The sequence below is a fragment of the Polyodon spathula genome, chromosome 4 (genome assembly GCF_017654505.1).
Source record: "Polyodon spathula isolate WHYD16114869_AA chromosome 4, ASM1765450v1, whole genome shotgun sequence".
NCBI classification, from domain to species: domain Eukaryota; kingdom Metazoa; phylum Chordata; class Actinopteri; order Acipenseriformes; family Polyodontidae; genus Polyodon; species Polyodon spathula.
This window is the reverse complement of record NC_054537.1, coordinates 8,148,314-8,166,757: the sequence shown is the minus strand read 5'-3', so window position 1 is coordinate 8,166,757 and position 18,444 is coordinate 8,148,314. Positions and strand designations below refer to the sequence as shown.

The window sequence follows — 18,444 nt, the reverse complement described above, 5'->3', positions numbered from 1 at the left end:
AAAGAAAAAGTAAATAAATAAATCATTACGAATTCTATTATATGGCACAGTTGGTGATAAAGCTTTTTTTTTTTTTTGTTTAACTGTAATTGATATGTGCTTTTGAAAATTGTAACAGTAGCAAAAAGCCTCCGTATAGCAAGAAGAAAAAGCACCGACACACCATGGCCTGAACTATCTTACAGAACTAAATGTTACATATTATATTAAGCTTTGAATCTCTCCCAGTTCTAATCTAAACAGAGTCGCTGAAAGATCTCTCTGCCTCCAGGTATCAAGATCACGATTATGCAAAATGCTTATTTCCTCTGTTTACTGGTTACAGCTGGCACTGTCATGCTTCACTACGACTCATTCCTGCTTCTGGTGGCATATGGATAGAAGAGAAATAAATGCCTGGGACCGAGAAGATAAAAGAAAATGCTAATAGGCACGGGTATCAGTCTGCAGCTGCATTGCAACCTTGTTTTTCTGGCTCTTTTTTAAGCAGCAGTACCCTGATCAGAGGTCATTGGTGTCTGGTAGTTGACCGTGTCCAGAAACTGAGAACACAAGCCATAGGTGAGACAAGATCAACTACCAAGGTAATGGGTTGTATTGCAATAGAACTGGAAACAATGTTTTTGTGGGTTTTTAAAACATGAATGTCAAACGTACAGGTCCAGTTACCTGTTAAACAATGTGCTTTCCTTCCATTTAGTTATTTTTTAAAGCCAGACATTATATACTGATGCACAAAAGAAACGCAACAATCGGGTCTAATGGATTTAATAAAATATTTTAAACATAGATATCAAACAAAATCACAGAAAATGTGAACAAAAACACAGAAAAAAGAATTGTGATAGGTTTTCAGTATGAAACGTGACACACTGTCAAAATGAAAACATTACAAAGTTAGTATCGGGTATGACCTCCCTGAGCATTAACACAATCCTGGCAGCATTGATGTATAGACCTGATCAGCCTCTGGATAGACTGCTATGGGATGTTCCACCACTCTTCCTGTGAGGCTGCAGCCAGCTGTCCAGTTCATTTTGGCAATTTTAACTAAACTCAAATACCAAGCGCTGAGCACCTAGTGCTTTTATGAATTCACATGACTTGAGCTCAATATTTTGTTACCCCAAGGAACAGTACTACTCAAACAATCAACAAACCGATCTGCTCACTATTTAAAATGTAAATAACATTATGTATATGCTCAATGAGCTGTTGATGTAAAACTTAGACTGTTGCATTTTCATTGCTTTCATCCTCCAGTTGAGCTTTCTGATTGGTGGATCAGAGTTCTGAGGTTTCTAATATCCAGCCAGCTATATTTATTTTTAAGCCAGCAGGTTATGTTTTCAAAGCTTGATCTTATTTTAAGTAAATCTCCAGTAATAAAACTGGCAGAGGGACATCCAGGGTCGAGTTTTAGGTAGAGCTGGATGTCATCTGCATAGAAGTGAAACATGAGGCTATGTTATGGATGAGGTGACCCAAGGGAAGCATGTAGATGTTGAAGAGAACAGGCCCAAGAACAGATCCTTGAGGGACACCACAGGTGACCGGTTTTGCATCACATATGCCCCACATATATAAGTTTAGGGGTAGCTGTAAAGGTGGACATAGGGGAGGTGGAGGGAAGTTGATGCTAGCAAGATGGCTGTTGGCTAACTGCAATACTGGAAGTTATGCCCTGAGGGAGGTGACATGGTGCTGGGCCATGGTGTCTCTCTTCTTGAACTATACTCAATAATTCAGCGGATGAAGATCTCTTCAATGAAGATGCCCACTGCAACCTTCTTTGGTTCAGCCACCAGTTAACTTCCTCCTCCTGAGCAGGTATAGAGTCTATACCATCTTTTATCAGTCGAGTTACAATGCCATCCCATAAAAAGCACCCATCACGGTCACTGTAACCATGACAGACAACTAGACAAAATAAAAGACAGTAGAGCAACATAAAAGCACAGTCCAATGACACTGAAGAATTCCAGAGTAATTATTCCAGCACTTTACCAAGGCATCTTATTGTAATACAACTAGTATAGTAAGGCTCTCTAAATGAGAGCCTTCTAACTTATTAATTACGGTGAAATTGAGACGACCAAGGCAGAGAGTTGAAGGCCAATGACACCTTACAGTGTTCTGGCTCTTTACCCAGTCATGCACTTGGCATGTGACAGGAAACTCTGGGGGTGGCCCAGAGGTGTGATGAAATTGTAAGTAAAGTATTGGTACAGTATATGTTTTATGTACTGTATACTGTAACATGTAATGAAAGAAACTTCAAAATTATATTACAAAGGTCTACCGGAAGCCATAATAGTGGTTCAGTATTTCATGTTAGATTTTCACGTTTTTCGTTAAATATATGGGGAACTACAAAGTGGTATGCAATTCCATATGTTAATTTAACATTATTCAGCAGGTTTCTTTCAACTTTATGAAGCAAAATTAGTTAATTCCATAGGGTGATCCAAAACTTTTGGCCAGAGTTGTACATATTAAAGAAAAACATATATATTATAGAACTCTTATAGAATGCAAGCCATTTTTTGTGGTTCCCGGGGTAGTAGTCAACTTCACATAAAGTTATAATTGTGCTCCATTTTATCGCTGAGTTCTGTTGTACTGTATGTAAGAGGAGCTACACAACTGATGTGCTTACATGACTTAAGTATTGCGTCCAGCTGCTCAAACTACAAAATGATACATGGTTAATTTCACAAATAAAGTACATCTATGTAGAGCTACAGATCTCATTCCCATACTGCTTTGTACTCACTAGCTGTCTTTTTATAATGTTGCAATCATTGTGAAATGTGAACAGGACTGCGTTGAAATCTTTCAACCACGGACTCCACCAGACAATATCATTTACCAGGAAACTGGAAAATGCACCTTTATCACAATGCAAGCATGTTTCGTACAGCAAGATATGAGATATAAGAAATTAGCACGATATATATATATATGTACTGGAATTATTTTGTGAGCTCCATGTACTCATCGTAGCTGTGTGTATTACTTTAAGAATCCAATCAATTGTGTAATGAACAAAAATTGGTCCTCAAAATTTATTTATTTAATAACTCAATATTAATAACTTTAATAATGTCTTCTGCTTTAGTGTATTATATATGCATGGTATTATATTCATCCAGTGCAATAATGCTTTACTAAGACTGTGTGACAGGTAAGTGATGCAGAACGTAATGTTTCCACTGAAAGATAAACTCTATTTTTGGGGAACTCTAATACTTGTCATGACATGTGAAATGAATCATGCAGTAACTGTAAACATATTTATCTGAAATGCCACTCTTAGAGTTTGTTTTATATTTTAAAAAATCTGCGATCATTTCAGAACATGAGCATTTGCCGTCAGTAATACAAGTGCATTGTAGAGTCTTTTAAGGGTAAAAAAAGAAAATCAAAACTGCCGAGACGTGTAGCGTGCTGTCATGCGTGTAATGCATAACAACATGTCCCAGTGCTGTCTGATAAGTCTGCATCAGTAGGTCTTCATTTAACTTAAAGCAAATGGATTCCTGTAATTAAGGGGAGTGTTATCTGAGAGTTTGAGTTCTCCAGTCACATTAGATTACTTGTTTGCATATTAAAGATTTAAGTGTCTGCCTTACCAAAGAGGTTAAAAAGAATGCTTTAAAATAAGTTTCTGTACGTTTTACTATAGTTAATAAAATCACAACCAACCCTGCACTGAGAATATTTTGGTCTTGTTTTATTACATTAACTCAGGAAATGCAAACATTTCAAATATCCACACTCTAGATAATTGGATCCTGGAACCTGTGCTGTGTGTCAGATTGTATGATTGTAGCTAGACCGTGGAAATAAATTTGAACCACAACCAATGTTGTTTTGCAAATAAGATTTTGTAAGTATTGTTTGGCTTGTGTATTCTGTTTTATGCTGCTGTCTTGTGTTATACACAAGGTTAGAAAACTTTGATTAGACCATTCCTATATGTTTACCTGCTGGTGTGTTTGTGAATACATCAGCTTTCATACTCTTAGTGATCAGTTACTCTCCCAGGCAGTGCCAAGAGAAGATGGTATTCTTTTTAAAACACAATCAACAGCCACGTTTTTCAACCTTTAGACCCCTTAAATTAATTTCCTTTTTATCCATAATGATGGTAACCAAGTAACCATGTGATCCTGTTTTAATACACTTATTCAAACACAGCGGCTGGGCCTTGAACATCATCACCACCCAACAAGGCAAAGAAATTTTAAAAGGATTTTGCGCAGCCCTGTGTTGCAGTACATCCCATAAATACACTGTTACACAAGCTGGATAAATGATGTCACTATGTGTAGTTGCCATGTTTGAATAACTCCATTGTGCTCTTTTATTAGCTCAAGCTGTATTATAGTTTTGTGCCACCGGTCTGGTCTGGCACGTGACAGCTGCCTGACACACTACCTGTATGACCATTAAACTAATTGACAGTTAAATATTTTAACAAATTCTGTGATATTATGTTACTTTTAGTCTTGGATAATACATAATTTAACAAGTCCAGCCCGCACTCATGGATTGTCTCTGGTGTGTTTAGACTTCTGTGATACAGAGATGTGAAAGACTGATACTGAATTATGTGGATTACCCTACCCTAAACAGTAAGACACTTTAACATACATTGGTTGTATTTCTCTTAATGACTATATTTAATGTATTGCAATTTATCTTGGTAGTATTTCCAGTATAAGTTGTCTAAACCTAATAGTAATAATTTGCATGTATGTTACAGATTGTAGACACCTTGCAGATTATTATATTTATTTATTGCATTTATTTATTTATTTATTTATTTATTTTTTACATATCTTGCTCATTCCGTAAAACCTGGTTACATAGATGTGTCCTTCTACTCGCAGCTTCGTTTTCAAAGTGTACCCTTATGTGTTACCATGTTTACTTTGATTTTGAATTTCTTATTTGCATGTGGCTGCCTGAAGTATCCAGGTACATTAAACTAATGCAAAGTGTCTTTGTCCACAATGACTGGAACTTAGAGCAGACCTTACAATAGTTAAACTCATGACATTTATTGCAGGAGAGTAGCTTGAACATGAATTACTTGCATAAGCAACTGTGTTGAACCAGTGGAACAGAGGAATGTCTAATTGTGTAGTGCTCAGCATATTCAATAGATTTTTTGTGTAAACTGTAATCTGCATGTGGCATTAACCCTAAATGGTCCGATATTCCCTTTGGTATTTTCATGAGCTTCCTGTAGTGAATTTGACCTCGACTGAAACACTATGAACTTGTACAGTGTTGTTTACTCATATGTGATCTCCAGTAATTTGGTAACTGGGTTATCTGGTTGTAAACAGTAACTGACACCCCAGGTGTTTTGTTTGACACGAGGATAGAGTGGCTTCTAATGTTGTGAAATCAGTCTCATTTTGTCTTATTCTTGACAGGTCAACTTGTATTGTAAGTTAGATGAAGTTAATTATTAACACAAGAGAATATTTACAGAAAGCAATAGAGGGGATGCACTGTGGGTGCTGTCCATCCAAAATAATAACAAATGCTTGTGCACAAGTTAAACAGACAAATATACAACTGCAAGGAAAACTTACCTTTTAAGGTCAACTCAACCCAGCTTGCGTTCTAGTGGGAGTTATTTTAAACTAGGATTTTGTGCGTTACTGTTTTGAGTTCATAACCTTTTGTTCATGAACAGCCAACCTAGAGCAACATTTCTGTCAAAGTTAAAAAAGCATTGTATGTAGTACTTCCATTTCGTGTTCTGGTAATAATAATAATAATAATAATAATAATAATAATAATAATAATAATAATAACACATGCACAGTAGCATGCTGTATGCAAAGGATTGCAGTCTATCAATACTGCTGTATGGTTTTTTTTAGCTGTCAAAAGGTATGTAAATCAGTATTTGTTTCATAAAATACTTTTTCAGTAGTAGTAAAAATTATATACTGTAGTCTACAGCAATCACTGGCACACACCTAACTATAATCATAACCACAATCGTAATCACAGGGTATCAGTAGGCTACAACTAATAGGTTTTTGAATTTCACAGTAGCATGCATATTAATCAATCATACAGTACACACAGTGAAAACTCCTGATATAAATCTCTAGAAGCCTCTTGATAGAAATTATGTAATATTTATTTGAATACTCGGCTCATAAGATCCATAAGGTAATAATTAAAAAAAAAAAATCAGTAAGGGGAAACCTACATGCATCTATGTGTCTGCTTAGTATGGCCTGTTTAATTCATTTTATTTAAGTCCCAGAAGAAAAGATGTCAATAATTACCACATCGAGGTATTGCAAATCAACCAGTATTTTTAGCCGCACTAACCAGCTTTGGTTTGTAAAGTATGAATGGTGACTAAGTGAAGAAAGGTTCATGGTGCAACGCTCTCTAATACCATAATCATGTAATATTGTGGACTGCTTAGTACAGAGGCCATGCTTGGGATTTCTTTAGAGATTAGCCTAATCCTCATCCCTCTATGTTTACAGTGGCTGCTATAGCTGTATATTGTCAATGAACTATCTAACAATATGGATTATGCTCTGCAAGCTCCCTGTGACAGCTTGGAAAGACAATGTAAGTGATTGTTTAAATGTATTTACTTATATCTGGCCGACCAAAGTTTTATCTGAGATGGTTCCACGTTTTCTGGTTCAAGCAAAGTCAGTTGCATGGATAATGACTCATGTCTGTATTAGTGTGATACTGGCTCTTTTGCTTGCGACTTTAGTAAAGTTAATGATTTCCATCAGGACAGTATCCCTTTTTAAGTTTTTCTGAATCGTTTTTGGGGATTACAGGGTTATGTGAGTTTTTGTTTTTTTTTCCCTGTTGACCTAAAATGTCTGCAAGTTTAACTCATTTGGTTTTAGTTGGTCTCAGAAAATAAAACATTTGTCTGTTGAATTGCCTTTTTTAGGTTTGGACAAACAAGCCTTAAAAAGCCAGGATATCTATTATTGAAATCTGGAAGCTGGTAAAAAAAAAAAAAAAGTGTATTGTATTTAGCCAGGTTCTAGTTTCACTCTGTCAGTTTACCATGAGGCTGTTTAATAGAGCACCCATACTAGGAGCTTCACAGCAGACAGTCAAAGGTAATCCTGAGGTTAGCTACGTCTGGTGGTGGACTTTTCTGCCTTCTTTTGGACATATTTCCTTCTCTTTATACTTAATTCATTTAGGAGAATTATGCACCGCAATTACTAATAAAGGACTACATCTGTTTACGTCAAACAGAGTGCTTTGGAAGCATTAGTTATTCTAAATAATGTATTTGCTCTACGTTTATTTGCTTTTTAGCTATTGTATGTGAAGCTGAAAACGACACCCTCAGAGCTCAGCTGACAGTTCATATCAGTTTGGTGAGTTATTCAGTGTCTGGTGAGCTTATACCCCAACAGATTTGGCAACTGTTGTTATGGGAACAATAACTATGATTACATATATTTTCTACTAGAACCTACCTGGTATAAGAATAATTTTTTTATTAGGGGTATTTAGATTTGTCCCACGAGTATCTACAATATATCTGTGCCACTGCAGGGGAACACAGCTGGCATGTTACTGACATATTTGTAAACTTTAGACTCAGTCGAAATTCAATTAATGGAAGCTGGATGTCTAATACTATAGACTATATATATATATATATATATATATATATATATATATATATATATATATATTCTTTTTTCACATTAATATCTAATGTTGAAATGATTAGTTGCTTAGTTATTATTGCCTGCTCATGATTCATTGCACAGTACAGAACAATGAAACACAAAATACTAAAACAATAAGAAAGCACAATATAACATTTGGTCTTGTGTTTATAACCTGCAAGTCTCCCAATTGCCTGTGGTCTTGCTAGTTGATTGTTTCCAATGTGGTATGTAAATCAGCAGCAAGAGGTACAAAAAAAAAAACAAGTGACTAGGTGGCTTGTATGTAAGCAATCCACAGCAGAAAACGAATGTGTGTTTGAGTGTTAAGCAAAGTGGAGCTCTATTGATCACACCACCAACTCTGCTGATCTATGAGCGATTCCTTTTCAGCAATTCCAGTTGCAACTCGTTGACACAAGTGGAAAATCTGTGTTGATTCAGCTGGAAGTAATTGCAGGTACTTACAATGGTTTTTAAAAATGATGCTTTTTTTCTTTTCCATTTTGATTTGCTTAAAGGGTGGAAGCCATTTTATAGGGATGATGCTGTTGTGTTGTTTATGAGAAGATGGTCCGATAATGCTCTATAAAGTATACCTACTGTTGCACAGGACTCTGATTTCAGATTTTAAATGCCTTTTATGTAGTCTTTATTATTACAGAGTAGCCCTAAACTACTTTCCTCTGTGCTGTAGTACCCTAAGGGTCATATTCAGAACAAAATGTTACACAATTCTTGAGGTAAATTTAAAGAACACCTAAATGCACATTTTTCTGTTTTTGCTTGTTCTGTAACATTTTCAGTTTATTTTTTCTTTTACAAAAAAAACAAAAAAAATGCTTAAGTAATAAAAGCATGGGTAAAAGCTTTGAAGACATTATATCCAAATCTGTTTGTTTAAAAGATTATATACTTATTCACATACCAATTTTACCTTTTTGCTTAAAAAAAAAATAAAATAGGCTAGTCTTTTTTTCTCTTTTCATTATTTTGATAGGCGTTATTTCCATTATTATTAATATAACCTTTATGGAGAGAACGATGTGACGGGTTTTGTCTGCTGCTTGGTGTATCAAGTGACTGATGGGTGAATCCAGAGCAATTAAAACTACATCCAGGAGCAGTATACATTTTTTGTGGTACCTGTGTAGCTAGTCTGAAGTTCATGTATTTTTTGTATGAAGTATCTAACAATGATCAAATGAGATCAGATTGTTTTATTCATGTCTGAATTCTAGGGTTTTATTGAAAGTTATGCTATCTGTACAAACAGACAGACCAGGAACATTTTAATATTTGTATATTGATCTACAGACAGTTTTGGATATGCAAAAGCAAAGTATAATAAAAAGACAAGGATCATTTTCCCAGGCCTAGTATGTTTCCTAAGAAAACAGCCTACTGGTTTGTGTTTTAATCTGCTTGATACCAGTACCTGTCGATTGGATATTATGGTTTTATGGAAGCATTACCGGTACTGGGATTAAAAGTGTTGGTGTGAAAATCTTCCGTCTGTGAGCTTTAATATTGACCACAGAGCAGCCCATTGAAATGTTCTAAAGGTTAACAGCAATTGAATGATTAAAAAACAGAAAAGACTAAGGAAAGTTATGTGGGATGTATCAGGACACATGCTTTCTGAAAATGATGAATTTTAATCCAAGTGGGGTAGAACCTCTGAGTTACACCTTGGCCTTCCCTCCAGGTTTGTTGCAAGTCCCAAATATATATATATATTATATATTATATATATATATATATATATATGACACTATGCTAGATATAACTGTGCAATATACATGTTGTTGTGTTTTGATTGTTGTTCTCGGAAATGAAATTCTTGATGAACCAACCAAAACTTCAAACACTCACAAAGGTTGTGTTTACAACAACAATAGAGGTAGCACGCTGTGGTTGTAGCCCTATATTTATATTAAATATATTTAATATTCCATAATGTCTTTTTTATTATGATGTGAAAAAAAAAGTATGTAGGACAGGACTGCTAATATTTAAGATGTCACTCCTCGTAAAACAATAATTAATTAAATGCACATTGCATTAAAAAGAGTGTGTACAACAACTTTTTAAGTTTTTAGAATGATATTACAGAAATGCTCTAAATTTACTTACCTAATCATGGCTACCTGGGTTCACAGTAACTGCATCATTCTACTTGCCGCATCTACTTTCCTCCAAACTGTTGTGTTCAATGAATTGCGATTCCTTTCCTGGCAACCTGTCTCTACTTTCACCTACAAATCTTACTGAATACTTTAATATCCAGTGTCACTATCTGTTTCTGTTATCTTTGTTTTATTCGACTTAATAAATAATCATTTAAAAAATATAAAAGAAACATGACTTTTTTGGTTAGTGTCTGGTTAGTAATTGTATTAAGTTGATTATGTATGCGCTAGCCGAGGAAAGAGACCAATGCAACTCCATTAAAAAGCCTGTTCTGCACTAGTCCCTCCTTTTATACTGATAAGTATCACTGTAGATGAATCCAAGACTCTGCTATGCATATAATAACTTTATCAAATTATGTGAGTGTGGTTCCATGCTACCTTTTTGTAAGGTTCGGTTCATTTGTATAACTCTGACAACTGGTAAGAACAATCTGTGATGGTAAAATCACATCTAAACCCATCACTGGTTGGTCAAATAACCAGGGAGTAGTTTTGTAAACTGCTTGTTAAATACTGCCTAGTTATTGTTTTTTAAATGCCATCTTTTATGCATATGGGACAAAGTCCTTAAAAACGAAATCAATATTGTACTGTCCTTCCAGCTGTACTTTGATGATGAATATATAGTTACATAGTTTATGTAAAAAGAAAAACAGAATTAATGAAAACTGCTAAAACAGAATTGCAGAGAATTAGACAACTTAGACAAATAAATGGTATCTGTCAGAGAATTTGGAAGCTCCATCAATCTTAGATGTTAGTTTCTTGGTTTTACATTTACAGGAGATCATTCTGAAAGATGTTTCCGGTATCGGGGAAATCCATCGTCTTTGACAGCTTTCCAGATCCTTCTGATACCTGGGAGATTATCGAGACCATTGGGAAAGGGACATACGGCAAAGTCTTCAAAGTGGTGAACAAGATTAATGGAAGCAAGGCAGCTGTGAAGGTTCTGGATCCGATCCATGTAAGTTTTTTATTACTCAGTTTTTAAACATCTACCCTTATAAAAGGTGATACATTTGCACTGTAAATGTTCAGGTGTACCAAGTACCTCTCCATACTTGGGTTTTAACCATGGATTTCCAACATTAAACTTTGATAACTTCAAAATGATAGCACTGTATGAAGGTTTTGGGAATTCATTGAGGCCCTCTTTTCTATGACTGAGACAAGAGCAAGGTAACAATTTTCAAGCCCATCCCTTTCTGTCCCTGTACAGCCAGAGTGGCATGAATAAAGCAGCACTGTCAATACACTCTAATTTCAATTTCAATCTGCTGTCGCTGTAACATCGCTTGGCTCACACAGTCAGTCACATGTACTTTTGTGCCAGACAAACTATTTCTATTGAAACTGCAGCTATAAAGACACCTTTTTTTTCTCTCAAGTCTCAAGTATCCAAGTAAATGTGAACATTTTAGATTTCTTCTCTCTTTAGAAATATACATGCCAGCACAAGCTCTTTAATAAAAACATCTTAAATATGAATCTGTTCCTAATCTTAAGGGAGTGTTTAAGGAGACTGCTGCGTTTAATGTATTACATGGCTTGTAAAATCTCAGTGAAGTAAGAACATATTGGTGGCATGACCCTTCTAATGGCCTGTAGTCATGAACTTCAAAAGAGGAAATCCTTCATAGCCCAATGATTGTGTGACCCAAAGGGCTCTTTAAACCCCACCACTCTCTGTGCAGATCAGTTCAAATTATATGTGTTTTAATGTTGTGTACTTGATGCGTAACTATAGTGGTGCTAATGCCACTACGTGGGGGGTCAGGTCTAGTGGTCAGGCGTGTGTCAGGGAGCACGCCACACAAATATGCAATTAAAGCAAGCAAAATGACAAAGTAGTTAAAACATACCTCTTGTAAGGCAAGGCAAGCAAACTGGGAACTTTCTTTGAAGTGAAAATACATGTTTGCTGTAACATCTGTTTTTTATAAACTGCACATTTGAGACCAGTGGAGGTAACACATATCAAAAAGATTTGTGAAATCATTCTGTTAACTGTAAATACTTTAAACAGTAATGCATTATGATTTAGAATATCATAGGATAATAAATAGATAAAATAAATCTTTTGTTTTATGTATTTTATAACTAAGAAGCTGTTAGACTAGCTTGGTTTATTTCTGAGGTTTATAATACAAATGAATATATACAGTACATCTTTATATTGATACTGTGCGTCCTCTTTATATACAGAGGCACAGTATATAACAATTTGTGTTTTGAATGCTAGGATTTTGATGAGGAAATTGAAGCCGAGTACAACATCCTCAGAGCACTTTCTGACCATTCCAATGTGGTCAAATTCTATGGAATGTTCTACAAAAAAGATGCCAAAATCGGGGATCAGCTGTGGCTCGTCCTGGAGGTAAAGTTTAAGATTTTAACCATTTGTACACACACACACACACACACACACACACACACACACACACATACACACACAGGGGAATGGAGAAGAAACAAAGGACCTACTGTACACTAGTACAATTGTGGCATTCCATTAATCTGTTCCTGTAAGATGTATCATATGAGAGAAACAACTGTGCAATATGACTTTTTAACAAATATAAAATACATGGACTGCAAATCAAAATGCCTACCCTCCAACAAGAATTGGGACACATTTGTAGCGTACTGTAGTGTACTGAAAATATCTTTGCATTCATCTCCATTCTCAGAGAGGCACAGCACATCTGTGACCTCTACCTTCAGAGAAGATGAGTTTCAGGGCTGATGGGAGGAGGAGCCTATTACACGAAGTTCATGACCTTTGGTGCAGGGTAGTTCCTCACCCGTGCTTTTTCTCCAAAGGTCACGTTATACAAGGTAACATGTTGGTGTGCTGCATGCCACCTTAGACTGGCAAAACAATTCCATTAACTCCACCTGCTGTGCACTTCTGTTTGTTTGATCAGTCTGGAATGTCATAGGAAACAGATATTTTTTATTTTAAAACATGATATCTGGTACTACAGATCTGGTACAAGTCATGCCTGGAGGGTGAAATTGTCCCCCACCCCATCAGTGGCGCCTTTCGTGTCACTAACCAAGCAGCTGATTCTATTGGATGACCTATTTTCAGCCAGTAAGATACTTAGTCCCAGACGACGCTGCTGAGGTGGAATGGGTTAGGAAGTGTAAGGGTAACAGATTTCCAGAGAGTAAGGCATGTAAACTGAGAACATTCTTTAACACAGTATAGGACCAGCTATCTTTTGATTTTATTTAAAAAAAATACATACTGTATGTAAGCTAATGGCAATGCAAACCAGGAAACAGATAGGATTGATGTCATTATTTTGTTTGTTCCAATCACTTTAAGCAAGCCTTTAGCAACATCACACAAATATTCAGTAGACCTGAAATACCCAATGCTTCCGTTTTATGTGCTGTATATGATAATCCTGGTATTGTAGGTGATATTATTCAAACCTTCTTCTTCTCACATATCTGTCAATAATATCCAGAGGCAGAGTGTCCCACGCTTCAGTAAAAACGTTGCATTCTTGCAAAATAATTGTTTCTGGTAATAAGTAGAGAGTTCACTTATTTGAAACTGTTCATTTTTACAAGTGACTATAGCTGCACACAAACTGTAAAAACACTATCTGAAAACATGTTCACTGTATCACTGTTAGGACCTGTTGACCTGTTCAACTATTTTATCTCAACTATTCAACTCAAACTAATCACCTGCTACATCATAATGATAATGAACTGAGAAAATTAAAAAATAAGACATGCAGCTGTGTATAAAAATAACTCAGAGTACTGTCTCTATACAGCAAAAGCTTCTCATGTCTTCAGTATGGCAGCCCATGGTCAAGGTCACCAACACATTTAACATGTATTGATACTGACCCATCTGACAAGAGCTATTAGTCCCTATAAAGCTGGCACTCCTCCTGAATTGACCAGCTGTTAATCCACACTAGAGTCTTATAGAACATATTGCACTGATTCAAAGGAAATCCACAATCTGTGAATAGGAAAAATGTCTGGCAGAGCAACGTCTGTAATATGCTATTGTGAGGCTTGGTAACTGTAGTCTTTTCAGGGACTTCCATGGATTGTAAATACTGTATTTCCTTTTTTTTTAAGGTACCATTTGTCTTTTTGTTTCACAAATCCCTTTGTACAAGACTGGTCTAAGATATAAATGCAGATGGGAATTATAAAATGGGTGATTATAGTTATTATGGAGAGAAGCCATTAGTATTGTAACAGCAGTATCTAATTTACCATCAGACTGGACATGTGTAGAAAGTAATGTACATAATTACAGTTTACTCCTCATTTTAGGTCAGTGCAGTTATGTGCCTCTAGGTTAAAGAGCTCAGAGTTGGAATTTGATGTTCCCACAGCAGGTACAAATTAGCGATCTAAAGCATTCAAGTTGACCCTGCAATTGAAATGACTCACTGCCACACTGTTGTAATTCCAGTAGAAATCAGTAACAGAGAGCACAATCTCCATGGTTACTGTTCTGCAGTATACAGTTTCTGTAATTTTCAGTGTTTTTGTATGAGTGCCAGAACCTGAAACCTATTTTACCTGACCTCCAAATAAATGAAAAAAAAACATTCTGCCAACTTGCTCTTCCATATTTCTGCTCGCTTCAGCAGTCCCTTTCTATTCTGAGGATTTCTCTCAGTCCTGTATGTGGAGAAGCAATACAGTACCACAGGGCTATGATTCCTTTTTGCATTTACATCAGCATTATTACAGATTAGGAATGTCATTGCAGACTTGTTAGAATGAGTGAATTTCAGTAATTCATTCTTTTTTTTACAGTCTTGTTGCCATTTTTTGATGTTTGCAATCATTCCGAGTGTTTCCCAGTGAAATAGTGAACAGATTCACTTTATATACTTGTTATATAATATATATATAATATATAATATATATATATATATATATATATATATATATATATATATATATATATATAACATTTTATTTACATTTTTAGAAACTCTAAAACAGGTTGTGTGAAGTTTGAGAAGTTACCCTGCCAAAACTTAAAAGAACATATACAGTATGCATTATAAATAGAGTTTCTGATTTTTGTTTTTTATTAATTTCATTTTTCTGTTCTTATTTTGAGGTATTTTAAGTGTTTTTTCAAGCTTTCACTTTTTATATACTGTATGAAATTATTGTTTTTGGTTACTTCTGAAAATTCTTCCACTTTTTTTATAGTGACTTGACAGTACTTGCATACTTGTACTTTTGTAGGTTATTATTTTTATTATTTTTCCTGGGGGAAAGGGGTCAAATCAATGTGAACTAAGTAATCATTTCCAGAATTTTTCACTGTTTATTGGATATACATCAATTTCATTTTTTTGTGTCGGGGTGTTTTGTCAGTTAAAACTGAAAATCAGAAGCCCTAATTATAAAGTAGTCACATAGATGGGAAACTTGGTGCAATTAACCATGCAGTGATGAAGGGGAGCTTCTTGGTTACACAAAGACTATCTGAACTAAACACAACTATTCATACTGCAAAATGGAAAAGCTAGCTAAAATACAAACTACTTAAAGTGCTTTAGATTCATATATATATTCATTCATATATATGAAGTCACTCTCTGTCCTGCTTAGTCTTCCAATTAATGTCACCATCCTTTAATAATCATTCTTTCATACAACCCCCCCCCCCGACCAGTCATAATGATTCATTTTCTTCAAAGTTTTGTCATACGCACCAGTAGTAGTAAAAAAAATTCTATTGTTAATTTCTTTTCTTTCTGTTTAAAATCTGCGAGGGCCAAATAGGTATTATACTCAGCTTCAAAACAGTAGCAGTGATGACAGATCGAGTGACTAACTCCTGACCTGCTTAATACTTGTTGATCACTGGCACTTCTGCAACTCGGAAGTCAACAGAGTTCTACAGTACAGAACGGAGGAACAGTCTTGTGTGCATTGCAGCCTGACTCATTTAAAGCCTACAGAAAAAATGGATACACTAATTGCTTTGCCATTTCCTACTCTATGTACGGTAGGTCTCAAATACATGGTTGCAGAAAAAGTAAAGATACCTGAAAAACTTTGCAAAAAATGCTCTTGGAAATAATTCTCTGCCGGGGACCATTTTTTAAATATTTTTTTGTTTTTGTTATTTTTTTACAGTCTAAGAGCTCAGGCTATTCTTACTTTTAATGCATTTGCAGTTAATGCTTTTATTAATCACACAATTAACCTAAAAATGGTGCATAATGGATATGCTGCTGGAAAAATGACAGTTAGAAACTAATTTAGATTGCGCGTCTACATCTTTATTTTGCTTTGCGTCATTGCAAGTTAAATTAATCAATTTATTTAAACAAAGCACCATGTAATTCCCTTTGTTTTCTATCTCATGTTGAACCACGAGTTCCAGAAAAGAAGGCTTGAGGTCTGTAAAGAAAAATGATGTTAGAGGCACAGAGGCACAATAACAGCAGCAGCATCTTACTCCCAGTGTCCATTCATATTCATATTTCCTTTAATGGTACTTTTGAATGAAATCCATGCAAGCTGTAAAATGTTAGAACATTAGGTTTAAATGGGTCTCAGCTACTGTTAAAATGAGCTTCCTCTGTTTCTATGCAGTTTTTTTTTGTTCTTTGTACAAAATAAGGCATTCACCTGAACAATTCCTATCTGCCTTTAAAAAAGACTTCTAGCTGAGGCTGCACAATCGTTGTTGTATTCACTACCTAACCTGGGAACCATGTCACATTACAATATGCACTCATGCAGGGTGGTTCAAACCATATACAGTATATACAACAAAACTTCTGTTCTGAAGTCAGACTCTACACTGCCCTTTTGATCTTGCAGACTTAATCCTTTCATGGAACTAGACCCCTTTTCTTGAAGCAACAGTCAACTCCATGAGAATGAGAATGTAACTGAGGAGGAGTTAATTTAGCATTTTAGCCAACTTGTCTTTGACAGTAACTGAAAAATAAAGAAATATGTTCACTTCCCTGGATTTGTTATATAGTTATCTTCCCTGCTATTTGATTAATATAGTTCTGTTTCCTGGCACTTTATGTATATAGTTCCCTGGTATTTTATGTATATACTTCACTTTCTGGCCTTTTATGCACACTGTAAATAGTTCCCTGGCATTTAAAGCATATAGTTCCATGGAATTGTATGTAGTTAGTTCCCTGGCCCATCAATTGTATATAGTTCCCATCCCACAATTTAAAGATACACATGTCTCCTCTTATTGTCCCTGTTTGAAAATGTTGGCCACCATAGTCGTTCACTTTTCATTACCTAAAACAGCACCAGCAGGTATCAGACACAATCTCATTGCATAAAGCGCTTGGAGAAGCTGTCAGTGTTAGATGGGATGGAATGGAATGACTCCTAGCTGTGAGATTTAGACACAGTGACAGTATTCCAAAAGTGCTATATAACATGTTTCTTGTTAAGTAAACAAACCAACATTGTTTTACTAGAACAATTTCTCCTTCGTCCTGAATTTGTAAACTGTGCTTACATAACAAAATCCATAACCATTTAAGTGAACAATTCCAATTTGTTCTTCCATCATTTCTAGATACAGTGAAGGTCTGCATTAACTGAATTGTATCAAGCTGCACAAAATGTAAAATGTATTTTCTATTTTCTCATTCTGAGATTAACAAAATGTCTGCAGAAAACACATACTCAGCAATGCGTTACTGAGAGTATTAGATTGTAAGGGTGTATAGTGGTGTATGTCGGTCCGTACATTAGTCCATCTGTGTGTCACCCATTTCTGAACACTGCTTATGAAACTGTGATGAAACTTGGTACTCGCATTATTTATTCTAAGTTATTGGGAGTGTAAGCTTGTGGGGATATACTGTATGAAGGTGGCTCTGTCTGATTCACATTTATATTTTTACATGTATCTTGAGAGGTTACTCCACATTCTCTAAATCAATCATTATATTATATATTATCACAAGACTAACGCCTCACTTGCTTACCTTCGGATGTTTAGGTCTTGAATACCATTTATCCAATTTTCATTAAACTGTTCATTGCCATTTCTTATTCTATGCTACCTCTACTGTGCATACTGTAGCCATGCTCATTCATTAACCTTTGTGTCACACTGATAGTTATAAAATTGAGGCCGAGGCGGATGTATGCTACTGATATTCTTGGTAGTTTTGCAACACACTTAATGGATTTATTTTGAAAACACACCACAGCTCTTCAAAACAAAAAGGATATTGCTGCTCTAGAAAGAGTGCAAAGAAGAGCAAGCAGCATTATCCTGGGTTTAAAAGGCATGTCATATGCAGACAGGCTAAACAAAAGAATTTATTGAACAAAGATGACTATGCGGCGATCTGATTCAAGCATTCAAAATTCTTTAAGGTACTGACAATGTCGACCCAGGGAACTTTTTTGAACTGCAAAAAGAAACATGGACCAGGGGTCACAAATGGAGATTAGATAAAGGGGCATTCAGAACAGAAAATAGGAAACACTTTTTTTTTACACAGAGAATTGTGAGGGTCTGGAACCAA

General features: G+C 35.5%; 1 protein-coding gene across 1 annotated transcript in view; it reads left to right on the top strand.

Annotated features, from left to right (window-relative positions):
• The first annotated feature begins 10,692 nt into the window (after window positions 1–10,692).
• LOC121314126 (myosin-IIIa-like) overlaps window positions 10,693–18,444 on the top strand; it is a 70,683-nt gene continuing 62,931 nt past the window's right edge. The window contains exons 1-2 of the mRNA XM_041247060.1: window positions 10,693–10,868; window positions 12,147–12,281. Of these exons, the coding sequence (XP_041102994.1) occupies window positions 10,701–10,868; window positions 12,147–12,281 (303 nt within the window). The 5' untranslated portion in view covers window positions 10,693–10,700. The remainder of the gene's footprint in view (window positions 10,869–12,146; window positions 12,282–18,444) is intronic.